Source organism: Coloeus monedula, assembly GCF_965178545.1.
Source record: "Coloeus monedula genome assembly, chromosome: 3".
NCBI lineage: Eukaryota > Metazoa > Chordata > Aves > Passeriformes > Corvidae > Coloeus > Coloeus monedula.
Genome location: NC_138783.1, coordinates 272,315 through 293,479, shown reverse-complemented (window position 1 = coordinate 293,479; position 21,165 = coordinate 272,315). Strand labels below are relative to the sequence as shown.

General features: G+C 44.1%; 1 protein-coding gene across 2 annotated transcripts in view; it reads right to left on the bottom strand.

Annotated features, from left to right (window-relative positions):
- The window catches only part of URB1 (URB1 ribosome biogenesis homolog), a gene marked incomplete at its 5' end in the record, with an annotated part of 45,399 nt that extends 28,866 nt beyond the window's left edge, over nucleotides 1-16,533 (bottom strand). For both annotated transcript variants that reach the window (XM_082278862.1, XM_082278863.1), the window contains 13 exons: nucleotides 2,151-2,273; nucleotides 4,663-4,810; nucleotides 5,364-5,537; nucleotides 5,918-6,055; nucleotides 6,521-6,716; nucleotides 7,015-7,145; nucleotides 7,800-7,925; nucleotides 9,763-9,848; nucleotides 10,995-11,091; nucleotides 13,044-13,176; nucleotides 14,698-14,849; nucleotides 16,055-16,194; nucleotides 16,395-16,533. In XM_082278862.1, coding sequence (XP_082134988.1) covers nucleotides 2,151-2,273; nucleotides 4,663-4,810; nucleotides 5,364-5,537; nucleotides 5,918-6,055; nucleotides 6,521-6,716; nucleotides 7,015-7,145; nucleotides 7,800-7,925; nucleotides 9,763-9,848; nucleotides 10,995-11,091; nucleotides 13,044-13,176; nucleotides 14,698-14,849; nucleotides 16,055-16,194; nucleotides 16,395-16,533 — 1,783 coding nt within the window. The remainder of the gene's footprint in view (nucleotides 1-2,150; nucleotides 2,274-4,662; nucleotides 4,811-5,363; nucleotides 5,538-5,917; nucleotides 6,056-6,520; nucleotides 6,717-7,014; nucleotides 7,146-7,799; nucleotides 7,926-9,762; nucleotides 9,849-10,994; nucleotides 11,092-13,043; nucleotides 13,177-14,697; nucleotides 14,850-16,054; nucleotides 16,195-16,394) is intronic.
- Between the last annotated feature and the right edge of the window lie 4,632 nt (nucleotides 16,534-21,165).

Here is a 21,165-nt window from a genome sequence, read left to right as displayed (position 1 = left end):
CAATCCAACAGTAAGATCAAACAATAAAACTCCACCAGCTATTTAAAGAACATATTGCTACAAGGTAGAAAAATATGCTGCCTTTGTCGTGAACGTTTCCATCAGGGTGATCAGAAAGAGCAACAGAACGCTCACACTGACACACCTGAGAAAACATGGTCTCGTGATTCATTTACACCATTTTCTACCATACCATCTCTCTTCAAAATCAATATCCAGGCTCACTTCATTACATTTGTTTGAGAATAACACTTTATTTTCCAGCCTGTTTAACTTTGTTATTTCATAATGTACCCAAACAGACCCTCAAAGAGATCTCTGCTTCCTGAAAAGGCGTCCTGCCTTTTGTCCAATTGGAAGTAAGCAGACCAGTGCAAGAAATAAAGGGATAAACAGGGTATGTGATCTGGTGAGTCATGAAGTACAAAAATCAATTAAACATGCTTTGACAGAGGGAGGAAAAACCTCACACAGGAGACAGTTTATTTAGAGAGGGATTTTGTTTAAAGCCCCTTTTTCTCTGACAGGTTAATTAAGGCACTTACATAACTCCCATCCTTACACATCCCAGGCCCTGCCTAACACACAGATCGCTGCTTGAGCTGTGTGGCCCACAAGCCCTGGTGGCCCACAGATGGTGGCACTGATGCCCAACCAACCCTTTGCTCTCTCCCCCAGTCTCAGCTGTATGCGGCTGTATCGACTGTACCACGAGCAGTACTGGAGGACCTTCCCAAACTTGTCAGGCATTATTTGCCCTTAGTGAAGTCATGCTGGCTGTCACCAACCACCTCTGTGTTTTCCATGTGCCTTAGCAGAGTTTCCAGGAGAATCTGCTCCATGATCCTGCCTGGCACAAAGGTGAGACTGACCGGTCTGTAGTTCCTTGGGTCTTCCACCTTCTCCTTTTTAAAACTGAGGGTTGTGTATCCCCTTTTCCAGTCAGTGGGAACTTAATCAGACTGCCACAAATTCTCAAATACAATGGGCAGTTGATTAGCCACTTCGTCTGTCAGTTCCCTCAGGACCCATGGATGGATCTCATCGGGTCCCATGGACTTGAGCACATTCAGGTTCCTCAGATGGGCTTGAACCTGACCCTCTCTGACAGTGGCCTCAGGATCTTCACTCTCCCAGTCCCAGCATTTGCCTTTCCCAACTTGGGAGGCTTGACTGGAGAACTTGCCATTGATGGCCAAGGCACAGAACTCATTGAGAACCTCAGCCTTCGTCATGTCCAGGGTAATCAGGTCTCCCATTTCCTTCCAGAGAGGGCTCACATCATCCCTGGGCTTTCTTTTGTTGGCAGTATACCTGTAGAAGCCCTTCCCATTGTCCTTGACAGCCCTGGCCAGACTCAGTTCTAACTGAGCCTGAGTCTCCCAAGCCCTACCCCTAGCTTCCCATACAATTTCCATATATTACTCCCAGGCCACATGTCCTCACTTCTACCTCCTGAAAGCTTATTTTTTTTTTCCCCTGTGATTTTGCTCATCATCTCCTTATCCATCCATGGAAGCCTCCTAGCATTTTTGCCCAATTTCTTCCTCGTCAGGACTCCCAGCTTGGAGGAGGTGATCCTTGGGTTTATGATATGAGCCAGCATTCTAAGGCCTCTCTGCCCTCCAGGGCTCTGTCCTATTGGACTCTATCAAGGCTGAATCTCTATTACAAGATTTTTCAGAGGACACTGGCAAGCTGGGAGGTGCTTCTCCCCCACCCCAAACTTTCTGTGAACTATCCCGTTCAAAAAATTCGTTATCGTCACAGCTAATCAGAGTTTGGAAATACCTTACTGATAGTGGATTGTTGACAGAGGGCTAGAAAAAACCTCATTAAGAGCTGAAGATAAGCCTTCCTCAGAAAGATTCGAATTCAAAGCCCACGAAGACCAAACACTTCCAAGAATATGACACACGGAGAGGAAGACTGGAGTGCAACATAGTGCTGACAGCTGACTGTGGAATTTAACAGTGCCAGAGCACTGCAGAAACAGCAACAATAAATGCCAACACAATGGAGAAACTAAAATGGGCTACTTTTAGAAAACAGTTTTTTATCTCCACAGAAAAGCAAACATTCCCTTCTGCTGTGGACTTTGTAAACAGCCAGAGAAAACAGTGGAGGAAATAGAAATATCCATCACATACCTTTTAGCAGCTTGCTAAAATCAAAGCTGCTCCGCGCTACCAAGTGGGGCACAACCTTCTGATAAAGACATATGACCTGAAGCAGTGCAGCTTTCAGAAGCAGTGTCTCAGCATCATCTGAACCTAAACAAAGCATTTCCATAATTAGTTTCTTCTTCCTTCACAGCAAGAGAGCACAATGTGGCAGCACCTCCACAAGCCAGCATGAGAATTACTAACTGTATTTCCAGCAGACTTGCCTAGGGAATGACCTGCTATCTTCCCAACAAGAAGAACGAGAAAAACACCCATGGAATCTCCAGTTTCCTTCCCCAGAATTCCTGTGTGAATACTTTCAAAACGAAATCTGCTTATTCAGTGCTTAGATTGAGAGCTGCGATTCCTAACTGGCCTCAGAAGCGCTCACACGTATAAAACACAACCTGAACACTTGAACACTCACTGTAAGAATCCCACTGGCCCTGTTGCTGTTTAATTTAAGGCTGAACAACAGGAAAAAAGTGGAGGAAAGGATATGGTCATGCTGCTGATTTCTGGCAACACTACTTTTAACTAATGTCAGGTAGGTTTGGCTGGGGAAGTGCCGGAGACCATATACTACCATTTGTTGCAAATTTATTATTTCAGTTAAAGACTTCTTTCTTTCTTTTTCCCCTTTCAAAATAATACTTTCTCAGTGTGAGCTCTTGGCAAGAGGCAGACAACTAATACCTGTATGAGAGAAACACCAACAGCACTTAAGGCAACTGTTTACTTCCTAGGAAAAGCCATCTCAGGTTTCAGTTGTAACATGAGGAGGCATAAAAGCTACTTGTCATCCAGTATTAATGAAAGGAAACAAAGTACATGAAGGACGGCCAAAACATTTAACACCTAATTTTTTCCTGTTAATTTGGTCTTCCTCAGGGAGGTAGGAAGAACTGGATGAATGCCATGGATAAACTTTCTTTGCCTGAGTCTCAGCTCCCATTAGAATTCTGCAGTGGCCACAATGCAAATAAAGCTGTAAAAAGTGAGCTAGGAGTAAGTGACACAGCATTACCACCTCAGAATGCAGAGGAACTACAGATACAGTTCTGCAGAAATTAGCTGCTCCACTGGTTTCCACAAGCACTCTGCCAACCAAGCCTTGGAGTGTCAGTGCTGACAACTATTTTGCTGCCCAAAGGGATGCACAGAAGGACATCCACTGAAAAACCCTTTGCTCCAGGAAGTCTCTCTGTGGAATATGCCCTGTGAAGGGCAAAAGTGGCTGCAGATTCATCTCCAGCCCTACAAGGAAAACTTCACAGGACGTTGGCCAAGATGCAGACAATTCTGAGACTTCCTGCTCCCTGCAATGGGACTGTGGAAGCAAGCCCTTCAGGAGGAACCGGGTTTGAGAGAGGAAACCTGAAGCCTTCACTCCAACCCTTCTCCCTCTTACGACACTCATCATGCCACTCCTGTGTTACATCAATACAAGCATTCGTGTAGCCACAGTAACTAACTGCTGAAAAAAAATTACCTCCCAGTAAAATAAGTCAGACAAAGAAAAATCTCTCCAAAAACTATTTTTCAGGCATATAAGTCTCCCTGCCAGCTTTATTTTGTGGCTGTGAAACAACTACTAGCATGGAAAGGTCAAGGGCAGGAGGGCTGAGTTCAACAAGAGGAGCAGCAGAGCCCTGCACCTGAGAAGGAACAGCCCCATTCACCAGTACGTTCTGGAGGCCACCCAACAGGAGAGCAGGTTGCCTGGGAAGGATCCAAAGGCTCTGGTGTCAGGGAGCTCCTCCTTCCTCTCAGCACTGGGGAGGCCAAACCAGGAGCATTGTGTTCAGGTCTGGACTCCCCGGAACATGGTGACACTGGGGAGAGTCCAGCAAAGGCTCATAAAGATTGTGAAGGAACTGGAACATCTTTCCTGTGAGGAATGGCTGGGAGAGCTGGGACTGTTCAGCCTGAAGAGAAGGCTCAGGGGCATCTCAACAATGCATGTTAACACCTGAAGTAAGGGTGCAAAGGTGACGAGGCCAGGCTCTTCCCAGAAGCACCCAGTGGCAGGAGCAGAGGCACTGGGCACAAAGTGAAACATGGAAACACTCCAAGTGTCAGGAAACACTTTCTGACTATGAGGGTGATCGAGAACCCACACAGGCTGCCCAGAGAGGTTTTGGAGTCTCCATCCTTGGGGGTGCTCAAAAGCTGTGTGAACACGGACCTGGGTAACCAGGTTTAGGCAGAGATGTTGGGCAAGATGGTTTACAGAGAACCCTTCCAACCTCAACCATTCTGTGATCCTGGGACAGCAGAAAGCCAAACTGCTTAGCCTTCGAGTAGCAGTGGCAGCCTCTATGTTAAACTGTGTTCTCAGGCAATTCTAATGGCCTGAAGAGCTGATCAAAGAAAAGGCGAGTAGTAAATGCACAAGCGAGATCTGGATTCTGCTGAAGTTAAGGGTGGGATGAGGGTTTCACAACACCCATTCCCACAGAAGTAAGAAGGGGGTAACTCCACCTGCTTTGCCTACCATGCTGCTCAGCAACTTCTGTCTCAGTCATTGCCTTCACAGCGGAGACATCACCTTCCTTTTTCTCTGCTGGGCCACCACAGTGTTCTCTCTCTTGCTTCAGAAGGGACTGCCAGACAGCCACTATATTATTCATGTCTGGTAAAACCTAAAAGCAAAAAGGGTAAATTGCAAAAGCTCTCCTTTGTAAGACAAAGCTCCTGTGACAAAGGTTGGAACTGACCCTGCGTGCAATCAGGGAATGATCTGAAATCAAGCACTGTACTTTCACTTCTGCAGAATATGAGCACTGGAAAGAACATTTTATTGAAAAGCTTTCCTGTGAAAAATTTGTTTGGTTCTTCTTCCTCATGGTATCCTTTCAACTCAAGTGCTCTCTTGTCTAGTAACTACTGAGTAACCTCTGCTGGCTACATTGACTTGAACCAGGAGAACTTGTTTCCTGCTCTTGGAAGTCATTTGCTGCACAACAGCCATTGATGTTACAAATCTGTCTCACCAGAATTTTATTTGCATTCCCATCAGACGGCTGTGTCAGGAAACATAGGCTCCTACCTCACCATTTAATCCACAGCCTCCCCTAGGGTACCATCTCCTGGCTCCTAGGCTGCAACCACTTGAGAAGAAAGTACAGAGGAGAGCAGTTGTCTGCAGCGTGCAAAACGCCTCCTGTCAGCCCCCAAGCGTCTCTTTCTTTCTACCTTGCTGACAGCTTCTCTGTAGAGCTGCACAAACTCCCGCGCTGCCGGCAGCGTGTAGATTTGTGACCTTTGCCAAGTTTCTTCAGATAAACAGTGCTCAATGTTCCTCAAGGCTCTTCTCAGCACCATGGATACCAGTGACAGGATGTTGTGCTTTACCACCATGCTGGGCAACTAAAAGAAGGAAGCGAATTAGTGACATTTCGGTGATTCCCGTTATGCTTTGCACAGAATCTGTAATGTGTGTTAAAATTTGTCAATGAATTATTTCCGAAATCTTGTCTAGCAGTAAAGAATCCATAGGTTTTCAGATTCCCAGCCTAAACCACTAGCGGGCAGTGGCAGAACTGGTGCTTGTCAAAGGTACCTGGAATCATTATCCGTGGTTTTAATTAATTTTCCAGTGCTTCCCCAAGCCATATTTATGCTGGGGTAGACAATACAAAACACACATAATTAATCAACTTCAGAAATTTCTTGAATGATCACACACTTAAATCAAACAGTACTAACTGGAACAGAAAAATCACTGAAATACTATAGACTGCTCTTACATTTAACCCTTGGGTGAACATTATTTTATTGCACACTGCAGGGACTGTTGTTACCATCACCATAGAAAGCAACCTGGGAAGAGGAATAAATTCTGAAGTCTTAAACGAATTGGAGATCTCTGGTTGAGCCTCATAGATCTGAAAAAAAAAAAAAAAAACAAAAATTTAATATCTCTGATACAGTCCCAGAGATGACAGCTTCTTCTGGGGAGCATTCTACAGAAGGATTTTGACTCGTCGAAAGTAATGGCAACATTAAATGTCAATTTTTATGCAAAGACGTTACAGAGCATCCTCCAGACTCCTACTCAACTAAATGGACCCTCTGTAGGCAACCAGCATCCCGGCTAAAGGCCATCTCTTTTCAACGGATTCCAGATCTTACTTGCCCATTTTAAGCTAAACAAGAAGGCAGCAGAACACTCACAAAGGACAATAGGTTTTTCTAGCTGAGCTTTGATGTTGCTGCATCTCAAAAAATACGTCATTGACGTGACGTTTTCCACTACTTTTTATACCAATTCCTTCTTTCCCAGGTCAGTTTAAATGTTTATAGAGCCTCCTGCTCCGAGCATGGATTTTTACCATCACCCATACTCCTACCTTCTTGAGTAACTTCATGTTGTCCATCCAAGCAGACTTCACTCTAGGAACAAAGGAATACCGGGTCTCCTTGAAGTATCTATTCAACAAATCTGGGCATACTTTGAGAATATTCACCATGAGATCAGCAACCATTTCATCTTCTGTGGCAGTTTTTAAACCAAGCAGGAAGTGCAGAAGTACCACATTTCCTCCCCTGTTGAAGACAAAAAAAATTATTTTAAGTAAGAAATCCTTATGTTGACACTTTATATGGGATGTGAACTCTGCAGCTCCTCTAACTGTTAATTGAAGGCAAGACCTCTCACCCTCCTGGTGTAATTTCTGAGCTTATACTCAGAGAAGTAAGAACTGAATTTACCTCCATGTTTTCTGCATGACAGTCATTACTTTGAATTAATACCACATATTTCAGGGCACACACGGTAACTAGTGAGGTCTCTTTTGCTTCTAGCAAAAAATCCACGCACAATCCCAGCTGCCCAGTGACTTACTTGCCAGAAGTTCCAAGACTTGGATCATAGAACGTTATGCCATGTTTCAGAGAGCAGCAGAGGTCCATTAAGAAACTATGCACAAGTTCTCGTACCACCGCTTTTCCCACCTCTTCAGAACCTTGAGCCACCTATAAAAACCAAAATGGAGTATAGGAGGCATATGAGATTTGGCATCACAGATATCAGCTTCACTCTACATTTTATACAGCTCCTCTTAGAGAAATGCCAAAAGAAAATTTGGCTTTTGTTCAGATTAAGAAGAGAAGCTTCAGGACTGTGATTCTACGATTCCATTAACCTTCTACATCCAGAACAACTCAAGATCCCTAAGGATGAGAAGACTCTTGGCAACTGTGGCTGGGAAATCGTGAACCATATGACTTACAAGGACTGCCAGGAATTGTAAGAACTTAAAATTATTCAGAACTGAAATGCCCCATTATGAATGGGGTCAAAGATTTGCACAGCTCCAAGCAGACACCTACTAGAAACAGATCTCCTCCAAAGGGTGTTTACAGTATATCAGGATGGGAGTGGCAGGGTCATAAGCATCTGGTAGAGGAAATACAAGAGGGCAGACACAAAGGCGAAAAATCTGTAGCCAGAGAAGCAACAGAAATCTTTTAAAATAGGCTCAGTAGATTCTTCTTTTTGAGCTCATCAAGCTCAGAGCAACTGGGAGCTGTTTCAAAACCTCAGCACTCTAAGGGGGGGGGCGGGGGGGGGCGCAGGGAAAAAGGCAGCACAAGGACTAAGAGTAACAAAGAAATAAATTACCAGACCTTTAAATCCCCAGGGCTGACATCAGTAATCCCATTCCAACGGTACAGTGAGGCGATGTGAAGCAACACTTCTGCAGTAAAAAAACGCACCTTCTGCGTTTTGGTGATATATTTGTTATGAACCACCTGAAAACAATGAGAAAAAACCAAACTCTTCTATTTATTGCAAGTTATCACAAAATCATGGTAAAATAAACACACTTCATTCTTCTAGTACACACAGAGCTGGCTCTCCTCACTAGGGCAGAAAAAAGGTTCTGCCTGTCCTGTCAACACCTTCCTCACATGCTCCTGCTCCACCTTGACCCTACACCAACCTCTGCAAACCCTGCACATGCTGGACAGGACAGGCATTCACGTTCAACTGAAGAGCACAGACCACGTTTAAGGCATCACAGCCACAGACTAGAACCACAGGAACCCAGGAGCAGACATGGTAAAGCCTACTACAGATAAAGTTTGAATGAAAGGGAATACAGAGTGGAAGAACTTTCTCAAAAGTTCTTCTGCTGTGTTTTAATGCTGGCATTGTTTTAATTCTGATTTTTCTTGCTAAGCTGAATGAGTCATACAGTGTGCTGGGGTCCACCAATAATGTAGCAGCTCATGATGTATGACTCCCATACAGGAAAAGCTTCATTTGGAAAACAAAGTTTCAAGGAGGTTTATTTTACATTTAAATGGTAGCTTTTTTATTCTCCTCCTTTTTTGTGTTATTGCAACAGCAAAATGAAAGAACATTTTCGGCTTTAATTGGCCAGTTGTGAAAAGTCTGAGTCTGAGGCAGGCTCTTATGGTTACACTCTAAATTTGAAACTATTTTTTTCTTCATTCTCTCAGCTGTTTATACAACAGCTTATGCAACATTGCTACAGTAGTTCAGAATAGATATTAAAAAATAATAGATAATAAAAATACATCTCAGGTGCAGCTGCTCTACAAGCAACAAGTGCATCCCAGGGAAGAGGCAGGCACACGCTCAGAACGTAACAGCACAGGAAAGGCAGCCACCACTAAACCAACTCTCACACCTTTCAGCAATTCCTGCTTCCCTGTTTGCTGTCTCATCCTTGATACAGCACGAGGTAATTTCTGTCTGCCATGAAAGAACCAGAAAAACCAACATCAAAGGGGAGCAGCCTTACCTTTCCAGCAGTACTTTTTGACAGCGGGTGGAATGTACCCTTTCTGTTTTGCAACAAATTCTCTGTTCTTGGGAAGACAGTTTTACAAGACTTCCCTTCTCCTCCACCCCACCAAGAAATATCTTTGACAGAATTTATCTCCTGCAGCAGAAACACTGCCATCCCAGCAGTGAGTCCAAAAGTCAGCTAAGCAGGACCACAGGATGTGGCTTCAATGGCAAGACTTGCTGGGGAACGGTACCACACACCCTTCAACTGCAACCAGCAGCTCCTGGACACCCTTTTCACACCTCAGCCCCTGTACTAATATCACACAAAATCCTTTTTCTCCTGAAAGACGACTGTACATTGTTACCCAGCTCAGAGCTAACAAACCCACTCAAGTCTAGCTGAGCTCCCAGTTTCAGCACAAGGCTGATTAACTGAAAGACCAATCTTACTGTCACTGGAAGCGCCAAGAATACTCGAGTTCTTTTGACATTCAGGCTTGGCACTGATGCAGTCCCAACCCACAAAAAGGTTAGACTATGTTGGACATCACACTCTCAAGATGAGCTGAAATTAGCATTCAAGCAAAAGCTACTGCAGTGACTTCCTTAAAACGGGGTATTGGAAAAGGAGAACAAACTTCCATCCTGAGACAGTAATAAATCCAAGCTACCAACCTCCAACACATGTGATAAGTCACAGACACTGCAGCTGCACACTGCAGGCAGCCCTAAGAACTAAACATTGTGTGAGAAATCACTGCAGAACCGTTTCCAACAGTGAGGAAAACAGAAAACACAGGACAACACAGTTTCAAGGGTGCATCATACCTTAGTTCTCAGCGTGGAGAGCAGAAGATTGACAGTAGAAACTCTGTCTTCCTTTATTTCAGAGCGAAGAATATCTGGAATGAAATCTAAGAGAACATTTCAAATGTTAAGCCAAAATGTGAAAGCTCCTTTCATACTAAAATGCTGCAGGGAATTCATACCCATTCCTCTTCCATGTTACCTTGCTGTTATATTCCAGGATCAACCAAAAGGCAGCAATCAGAGTTCAGAAGGATGATGTGTCTATGACTACAGTGATGAGCAAGCAATGCTGACAAACCTACTTTCATCTTGACTGGCTAATTTGCCAATTTGCTGATTAACACTGCTACAGCATCTGTCAACTTTAAATACATTTTGGGCCCTGAAATGCCATACTAAAATTTAAGTAAATTCATATTCTTTCCATTGAAGCACCTGCAATTGTTTCACTGCATGATTCTCAAATGTTTGGAGGTTCCATCTCCAACCACATGCCTCATCTTTTGGCTCACCAGTGCATCCCAAAGTCAGACAACTTCAGTTTATAGAGAACCTGGGGCTCTTACAGGGGAATGAAAGCCAGCTGTACTGACTGGGCCAAGGTGTGCAATCCCCCAGCCTGAAAGAACTGAACAACTGCCAGCACCTAAAGGAATTCAGCAGCCCTGGGGTAGCAGGAGCAAGAGAAGTAGATAATTACAGCCAGTTCTCAGTCCCTCGCCATACGAGAAATGACCGGCTGCCAGCTAATGGCTTAAGGACTTTTTTTCAAACAGTATTTCTAGATCCCTTCTGAATTATCTCATAACTTTACCAAGGGTCACATCTCACAGGGCAGAAAGGCAAATCAAGTACACACAGTCTTTAACACTTTTAAAAAGAAAGTTAGTGCAGCATATGCACTGTTACAGTCTTACGAGCAAGGCTGGAGGCCATTAATTTTTTTTTCTGTTTATTGACTCTACGACCTCAAAGTTTTATATTAGATTTACCTTTTTTTTCCATCTGTGTCACCAAAGACTATTTTTGCAAAGCTTTAGCAGACAGCATATTGTTCTCAAGCAGAAGAGGCCTATTTACTAGACTACCAAAGAAGTTTCAAGCTTTTCAGGTAATAAGATTAAAAATGTTTATTTTGCTTCTTACTAGTGCTCTCTACCTCGTTCATGTTTTTAATTAGGTCATATTTATTATCACCTATAAATGAGTGTGCCTTGAAAACAAAAACCCAACAAGCAATTACGAAGTACCTTTTAATTCCAGCACCTGTGCCAAGATTGCATTATCACCAGCAATGAGAAAGGAGAGAGCAAACTGAATATAGGCCATGCGGACATCTGTTCTCCCCTGGAAACATAAAAATATAAAATTAAAAAATACTGTTAGCACACAGATTGTTCCCAGCTGCAAAATTGATACTGCAGCTGCTGATTATCCCTAGAAGTGCCACAAATGGGTAAATGAAACAAATTCTATAAATGCATTGCATATAGCCTTACACATATATTTACATGCAATTCATCCACAGCGTACTCAGCTAAAAAACTTCTTGCATTAAGCAGTTCACCTTAACATAAAAAGGAAAATGTACTAGTTCACGGGCTTTTCAATTCTCCATATATGAGACCAGGTCACAAATTTAAAGAAGAAGGAAATATTAACAGCAGTTTCATGCCAAACACTGCATCACTGAACTTCCTCACTTGTGCACTGCTCAGTCAGTTCACAAGAATGCCCATGAAAAGGGGCTAATATAAAACTACCAATTCAGGCACAGTGGAATCAGTGAGATCTCGGCCTGTAACAGCATCATCGGATAGGAACATTGAATCACAGAATGGTTTGACTTGAAAGAGATCTTAAGGATCACCTCATTCCACACCCCTGCCATGGGCAAGGACACCTCACAACATCCTAGACTGCTCCAAGACCCATCTAACCCAGTCTTGGACACTTCCAGGGATGGGGCAGTGACAGCTTCTCTGGGCAACCTGTACTGGAGTGTCTCATCACCCTCACAGCCAAGAATCTCTTCCCAATATCTAATGTAAATCTACTCTCTTTCGAATAAAAAGTCACCCCTCATCCTATCACTCTATCACTACACTTCCTGACAGAGCACCGCCACAATTTACAATTCTTTCAACACCTGCTGTGCAAAATTAAGCGGCGTGTAAAGAAGCCTGAAAGAAGATTCCGAGTAGGCAAAAGGTAAGGTAGCAGGGACTCCTGAAAGGGTTCAAAGAAGAAATAAATAGAAAGAAACAAGATTTTGCTGTAAGCTTTGGGCTGAGTATTTTTGTGTTAAAAACTCACCTCTGACAGCCAGTTGTGACATAATTTCACTGAAAGCTGCGCAAGAGGAAGACCTTCTGGATGCTTGTTTCCTCGTACCTTACTTGCATATCTAACAAGCTTGTGATCGACAGCCTACACCCAAGCATTTAAAATAAAGGGTGCAGATACTCCTGCAGACAGCTTCTGCAGTGAGCTCAAAACCCATGGAATGCGACAGCTCCGGAACTATAAAAGGTAGTTCCAGGGAAAAAGGGATGTGTTTGGTTTTTTGCCTTCCACTTGATTGCTTTATAAAGAAAAAGTCTGAATTTTATCTCAGATGGCACAAACCCAACATAAACGTACACATTCACTCTGCAAGTCATCTTTAAAATCCAGAAATAGTATGTCAGCATTGAAAGTAATACTGGATTTGTTATGTGCTTACATTTGGAAGGACACATTAATATTCTTGTTCTAAAGCACTGGTTTGGGTCAATCCTGACTATTTTTAGTAAACAGGGAGGAAACGAGATAGTTTATTCTGGAAAAAAGGGAGTGACTTTTTCTCCTCACTCACGTATTCTTCTTAAGAATTTCCAGCTACAGACTATTCAGAGCTCTTGTTTATGTTTTCAAATGCAATTACTCTGTATTAGTACTGGGCAATATCCCCTCTCCAACTTCCACTGACTTCAGTGGGACCAAACCACAAAAAGACTGACAGTTTTCAGGAGTTTACCATCACTTCAACTCTGTTTTAGACACTAGAAGGGCAGTTCATAGAAACCGCACATTTGTATTTCTCCGAAGCTTCTTGGAAACACACAAGGCACTTCCATATGTCCAGTCAGGCACAATCAAGGACTTCAGCCTGACACAGGACGGGACGGGAGAGTTAAGTTCTTGCAGATGAAAATACAGCAAAGAAACGGTGGCAACAGCTTTTTTCTAAATAGTTGGCTAAAAAAGCTGATGGAGCCATAGTATAGCATTCCATGGCAGACAGCACCTTAACCTACCTTCTTACACCTTTTTTTCAACAATCCAGGCAGGTATTTGTTATTGAAATCAAAATGACTATATACATCCCTTGCTGAATCCGGGCCCTGAGCCACCATTGCCGACAACAGCGTGAGGCACCCTCGGCTCATCCTAAAAAAAAAAAAAAAAAACAGAGGTAAACCTGCAGGTTATTTCTGGGATGATGGCTATACAAACCACCAAACCAAGAGATTAAAACTTAAAGGGAAAATAGAAGGGAAGTTAAACAAACAAAATAATTATTTTAGGCAGTAATAGCAGCAGCTGGGAAAGAGGGGAGAAGGAAGAAGGGAGTAGGAAATGCCTTTTTACACTCGTCCCCAAAATTAAACCGTAATGTGGGGCTGGATATTCCCTTTATAAAGTAGTTTAAAAGGGAGAAAGTGCCAAAAATAACAGCTTGAACATGACGTGCTCATGGCAGTGGGGTTGGACTAGACAACCCTTAATTATTCTATGATTCTACGAACTACTAAATTCATAAAGGTTTGCCATTTATTTCAATGGGAATATGTCAGGGCCACTGGGTACAAGACCGCAGACCTCCATCATCTGAACAGCCACTATCCATCAACAGGCTTGTAACCTGTCCATCATGTTTCTGTCATGGACAATCTGTAAAAAGCCATGTGATTCAAGCAGAGATCCCATGTAGACATACAGTAAAGAAAATCCCTCTGCACATCAAAGAGGTCACACAGAAAATGCAGAGCATCTCCCATCAGAAATCTGCAGCCTCCTCTGTGCAGGTTCTAGAAGGATTTCTCCAGAAGCTGAACTTTAAACACTTAATCAGAAGTGCAGATCTTGCACAGCTTCAAAATTTGTTTCCAGCATACCTATTTGAGACTGTCTGTCCAGCTAAAATGCCTGCTTGCAACAAGATCAACTGTGCAGAGCAGGAAGCACAGTTGTGTCTATGAACTGGGAAAGCAGAGAAAGCTTCTCCAATTCTGCTCAAAGACTGAAAGATGAGTCATTGGACAAGCCAATTTCAGTCTGTTCTTTTCTCTCCTCTCCTCTTCCTCTCAGGTTTGTATTGAAATGTCTCGGGCATTTGCAACGTCTTTCACCCTGTCCACATGTGCATGAGAAATTGTTTGGTCTGGACTAGATAACACAGTTAGTTATTAAACAACCTAAAACCACCTCAGATTTAAGAGGCTGGAAAAACTACACAAGAAAAGCCAGCCCGAAAGAGAAAAATCCATTACAAACATGTAAAACCTGACTCCAAAAAACACAGGGAAATAAACCACTCAAGAGCAGCTCTTTTTGCCATCACAAGAACACTGCCCAGCCCTGTTCCACACAGTACATTTCACCCCACAAATCAAGTAGCATTAAAATAACAAGACTCAAGGTACCACCCACGTTAGCTTTCACCAGGACAGGCCCAACTGACAAAAACTACAGCTTCAGGAAAGCAGCCTACGGCACTGAATTATTTGTTGTATCAGAGCTTCCACTTTGCAAAGACTTCCACAGGCAATTACTTTATGACAAGTGGAATAGGATTTTTAAATGAAGGCAGATTATTAGCAATAAGTCAAGATGAATTTTGCAATGTCTAGGACAGTTCCTCCAGATCAAGTGACAGAGATTCTCCACCAGAAAACCAGGAAGACTTACCTGTGATTTTCAGAATACAAAGCAGCATAGACCAGTTTCATATAGGAATGAATCAACTTTTTGACAATGTTCATTCCCACAACAGAAAAATGGGAGAGGTCACTGGCTGTCCTCAGTAAAATGGCTTCTAGAGCTTGAAAGATCAACAGCATCTGCAGGATAAAGAAGTATGTTGATATCTGACAATATCAGGTAAGACTTGAAATTATTAGCTGAGCAAACAGTAATAACCACCATTAATAAAAAGAGTAACCCTACTCCAAGAGGAAAGCTTCCACATATGAAAGTGACACTAACTTCTAGATTCTCTGCCAAATTAATGCTTCCTCTTCGAAAAGATTACTTCTGAGAGCACGTAGTTTCAAGGAATCAATGCTTCAAGAGACAATAGCTCCTAAGTGGATGATGAAAAATGAAATGTGCCAGAGAAAAACATCTGGGCTGTTCCAGTCTTGCAATTAATACCTTCCAGAAGAACCCAAAATCCATACAGCACTGGGGGTGTGCCCATTACAAACATTAGCCCCTGTTAGCAAAAGGATGTTGACGAAAGCCTGTCACTAAACACGACACAGGTTGTCATTACACAGACAAAAATGATACTGTAAGGCAAAGAGCAGCAAGTGATGGTTAAAAAGAACACAATACAATGTTACATTGTAAGCAGTTAGCAATGCTGCACCAGCATTCACAGCAAAAAGTTATTGAACCTTTTGTTCATTCATCATATTCTGATGAGGATAAATTGTGTCCAGCTGAGATGAGAAAAATTAGGTCAATTTTACCAGTGGCTTCTCAAAAATACTGATGTATCAGAGAGATATCTAAAAACATTTACTTTAACTGGACCACTTTTGTTTTGCTTTCTTAAATGCTTCCATCGATCCCCTTATTTCCTGAAAGGTCTTTTGATAACATTTAAAGAACCCGAACAGCTTGATTTGGACGGGACTATTGGTTGTGTGTATCATTAAATCCAGGAACATCTATGAACTGAAAAGAGCATCTCCCACTTGGTAGGTGCTTCTGCCACTGCTACTTCCAGAAAAAAAAACCAAACCAAACCCATATTCAATTATCAGAGTTGTTTACACCACAAAGCATTTATTCCTGGAATCATAGACTATCCCGAGCTGGAAGGGACCCAAAAGGATCATCCAGTCCAACTCCTGGTCCTGCACAGACACCCCAACAATCCCACCCTGTGCCTGAGGGCTTCGTCCAAACGCTCCTGGAGTTCTGGCAGCCACAGGGCCGTGACCGTTCCCTGGTTACCTTCTGTTGCTTCTTCTCCAGGGTGGGATTGTTGGGATTGTAGCCGTCAGGCAGTGACTTTCAACCCCCATGCCCAACTTACTTCACTTTCAGGCTTCCTTTCTCCATCGAGAAGCTTGAATATCTCAGCACACTCCATGGAAATTTTCACGTATCCCTCCACGACATCGTACACTTGCGGCGATGGCAGCGTCTTGGCGACGGCCACGAAGGTCTCCAGCCCTGCAAAGACACAGCGTCACCGGGGCACCAGCGCCACGTGTGGGACCCGCTGCGGGGGCCGGGCCCTGCCCATCAGCGCCATCACCATCACCACCACCAGCACCAGCATTGGTGCCATCCCCGCGACGTCCCCTGGGCCGGCTGCAGCCCGGGGCCGCCGCCTCAGCACGCGCCTTTCCCGCCCAGCAAAGCCCCCTCACCCTTGGCGGCGGCCGCGGGGTCCCGCAGCAGCGCCTTGAAGCGGGCGCCATTGAACTCCTCGTCCTGCGGGCCACAGACGCGCTTGGCCGCGGGCTCCCCACCCCGCTCCTCGGCCTCGCCGCTCCGCTTCCCGGCCATGCCGGAGCCCAGCACCGCCCCGGAACCGCCGCCGTTCCCGCAGGAAGGGGCGGGCGGAGCGGGAGCGGCCCGGGCCCGTCCCGCCCCCGGGAGGTGGGGTGCTGCCGGCAGCCCCTGCCCGGCCTGGCCGAGCGTTCGTCTGAGGGGTTTCCGATCGATCAGTGCCCAAGTGGACAAAAAGAGTTAAAGATAGTTATCGTGGAGTGGTTTGGAAGGGGCCGTAACGATCATCTCGTTTCGCCATCCGTCCCACCCTCCTGCCACGGGCAGGGACACCTTCCACTGTCCCACGCTGCTCCAAGCCCCAGTGTCCAGCCTGGCCTTGGACACTTCCAGGGATCCAGGGGCAGCCACAGCTGCTCTGGGCACCCTGTGCCAGGGCCTGCCCACCCTCACAGCCGAGAATTCCTTCCCAATATCCCATCTTCAGCAGTCTCTCATCCATCGCTGCTTGCAAGGCCAAGCAGGTTTTTGTCATCCCAGTTTCCAGGACTGCAGCCCGCTGCGATCCTGAACCAACACGGATTAAAATTAGGAGTGCAAGGGAAACGCGCGGGGTGCCGGGAAGCAGGGAGAGGAGAGAACTTCCTCACATACTCCTCTCTTTGCGGGAAAGGGAAAGACTTCGGGGTGACCCATCTGTGGCTTTCCAGTACCTGAAGGGGCCCACGGGAAAGAGAGAGAGGGACTATGTACAAGGGAGGGAGTGACACAACAAGGGGGAACGGCTTCCCACTGCGAGGCGGCAGGGTTAGATTAACAAAAATCTAAACTCTTCCCTTGCTTTCAGCAAGAGTTATTCCAGGACAAGCACAGTGATAAGGAGGAATTGTAAAAGCCTTGTTCCAATAAACTGTTACGTATGGAATGACAGCAGCTGAAACAGTAGTGGAAGATAAAGGAGATTATTTCAGTAAGAAAAAATGAAAATAAAGATCTATCCAAATCCAAACTTTTTTTTTTTCCCCATATGTGCAAGTAATAAAGGCAACATTAGTATCTTTCTGGGGTTTTTCAAACTGTTATTTTTTTAGCAAAATACTGTAAAAAAAAAAGTGATCCAGAAGAGGGCAACATTCACAGTCATTCTAGGATTTAGGATGAACGCTTTCACGTTGATGGAGGGTGCTGTGATGTTTTGAGAACAGAGGGTGGAACAAAATAAAAGAAGGTGCCGTTAGAAGACAAAAGGGTAAAATAAAAGGAGTACATGAGACTGGGGGGGAAAAGGAAATGGGAAAATAGGAATTGCTAGACACTAGATACAAGGGCTTTTTACAAGTAACTTAGGAGAACAAAGCTAAAAGCATCTTACTGCTGCTAGTGACGACGTGCTCCAAGCTCTGCTAATAATTCTTGTTTCCAGGAATACTTACATTTAACTCGCTACATTCCAACTCTTTTTCTGCTCGTTTAGATGGCAGTTCCATTTGGAATTTACCACAGTATAGCAAATTCTATGCAAAGGTAGAGTACAGACTTCTCACTTCTTCCATAAAACATTTTTAGTGGCTTCTTCCGGATGACTGGAATCCTGTTTCAGCCTTAAGGTTTTCCTGAAACTTAAATTTATGCAAGCATCCAAATACATTTGCAATTCCAGAAATTGGTAGGCACATAATACAGAAAGTAAATAACATTCTCAAGAGGGAGTTGCTTTGTTATTGAGGGGATGAAAAGGAAGGCTGGAGCTAGTAGAACTAGGAAAAAATATTTGATTTCACACAGCTTTTAAGAAGCTCAAAGTACCCATACTGAGATCTTCAAGGTAAAAGTCCCAGTGACCGGACTTACAAGCCTGATAGTTATCACGCCATATTTCATAGGAGTTCTAGTATTTTAAGGAGTACTGGAAAATGCTACTGAAAATTATTTTTATTTCACCTTGAAGTTCAGTTATTCTCTCCCCTCACTGCCTGTGTAGAGGCTTCCAGGAGGCTGGAGAAGCAGACTGCTGGTTTCACTTCCGTCCAGGTCACTTCCATGTTCTGCTGGAGTGCACTTTGAAGCCTGTGTCCTTGTCTTTCTCTATTCTATCTGACAACTTTCCTCCCCCAAGTCTGTTTTTTTGGCAAGCTGCATTTATGGAGGGCCAGTCAAAGACCTCAGGCTCAGACAAAATTCATCTGCTCTGTTGTGCTTACGTGTGCAACAGATGGAAGCAGCAAATGAGTCAAGTAGTAACTTTTGAGCTGCCCAGTTTTCAGAAAATCAAAATTCTTGCCAGATGAACATATCATCATATCCAAGTTATACACTGCCCCTCTGGCATTTTCTAGTCTGAAAAACAATTTCTGGTCCCTTGCATGAACCTCAGCTCTCCACCTTGTTCAAGGAACAGTTCTAGATATGAGACTAATTGAGCCAAGCGACCCTTTCCTGCCTCAGCCACAACACGACCTCTGAAGACTTTACTGCCCTGAACAGTATGTAAACAGCCAAGCTCCAGCCCTGCAGTCCTGCCTAACTTGCCTTTGCTTCCCAAACCTGAACCTTTTTCTTTGCTGCAGGATCCTCACTCATGGAACCCTGAATGCAAAAATCTGATTTGGCAGATAAGGCCATTTCTTATGCAAAAGCTTCACCAAGGTTTCTATTCTGATTTCAGCCTTAAACACTCCTGTCCTGCTCAGCCAGTCCCTATCTCCAGCCTTTAGCTGTAGATGCTTGCTGTTCTATAGCTACTACTTGCCACCCCTCCAGATTAAGTCTCTTGATACGCATTTACATCATTCCCTAAACACATCCTCGTGACCCTTCCCAAATTCAGCCTGATCTCCAGACCTACAACCTCTCCCTACAGATGAGGGACTACCCCCGAGTCGGACTGCTGACACACCTCTGCCTGAGCACAGCTGTACAGCCCATGCTAATCCCAGCCCAAACCTGTTCTTTAAACCCACTGGTATTTGGGCACTGGAGCCCCAGTTACAGTAACCCCTGTGGTGGTTTCACTTCAAGGCCATATGTGAGTTGTGGTCCTCTACCTTACACTACTTCGGTAGGAAATGCATTCGTTTCTTAAAATAATTTTTTCATTATATGTATAAATTAACTACAGAAAGCATTCAGAAGGAATGGATTTAATCCAAAATCACATCTTTAAAACTGTAGTTCTCAATGTTCACTCTTAGTTTACACAATTATTCCACAGAAAGCTTTCCTTTGTTTTTTCCCAAAATTTCAAGTGTGAAATAGAGCTCTTTGTCAAATCTTCCTGCTTTCCTGAGGCATGGGATCACAGAAGGAGAGAGGGTGGATGCTGCCAAGAGATGGGATACCAGGACCACTTCCTCAGCACAGCCTCCCGAGAAGGGGATGTTCCCAACACTATCACTTCTTTGTCATCACATGTCCAAATGCCCTGTGCCCCATACTCCCATGATCCTTGCTCGGATCAGCCCAGTGCTAGCTCACACACTTGGAGACACAGTCATTGCAGAGCCTGAATTCCAGAAGTCTGGCGTCGAGGAGTCCAGGTGATGTGCAAGTACAGTGTGTGAACCCAGGAGATGAGGGCCGGTAAGGCTGAAGTAAAACCACAACTTTTTTCACTCTTGATGCTGTAAACCAAAATCACCTCTCCTCCTTTTCTTCCTCCTCCCCCAGTCCCATAGTTATTTTAGCTGGAGTGCAAGGAGTGCATTTTAAAGCCTGACTAATGGCAGTTTATCTTCCTCCCACAAGGAATACTAGAGCCTGTCGATATGGAAGGACCTGTCCACAAGGCATTATGAGCACCAGGGGTTTGAGTCAGAGCATGGTGTGAGTCTGGAATTGGGCTGCATGCCCAGGTGCTGAAGATGGGTGGAAAGATCAGAAAAGAAGGGAAGAGGACAGAAAAGTGTGGAGGTCAATGAGCAGGCTGTGAAGAGCTAGAGGAGGTATGTGCTGAAAGCAGCTCTGAGTATCTATTGCGATACTTGAGATATCTTCTGTGGTCTGAAATCCTTCCCACCTTCTACACATGGAATAATCTTCAAGTATCATCCAGTCTGAGCTAGTTTGACACAGTCACTGAGTCACAGAATTTACCAGGAAGCCCTTACAGTCCTGATAGGAAAAGCAGGCACTTAGAAATGCTGCAATATTATTTTCAAATTCTGTTATTTGCTTCTAATTTCACAGTGCTCAGGTTGAATTAGCCTGAGGTCTGGATCTCAAAACTATTAACTTTCACTGATTAGATATTGATATGAGCTACTCTTTTCTGAAACACTACCAGTTTTCTATGCCTTTGCATACCTAACTCAAGAGACCTTGAAGCCTGATGTTTTCAAGGCTCTTGGAAAAGCCACAGCTTTTTCAGTGTTTTGACATTGATTCTGTGGCTTTAAAAAGCTTCAGTCTTGAATTTCAAGTACATAACCATTAGTCATTTTGGAAAATCTTAGCTTAAATACTTATTAAAGGGGAACAGTGACAACAACCCATCAAAGGCAGGCTCATACACCCATAATAAAGCACTTTCACAAAGGAGTTGATTTCCAAGGCTGTGGTCCACCCAGCCACTCTGTCCTAATGTCCTTCCTAAACTGAGAGGCAAGACACATAGTCTTTCCCATGTATCTTTGAAGTGCCATGTCAGGAGTTGACCAGGGATGACTTGGGTGCTTTAAGAGGGCAAGAACA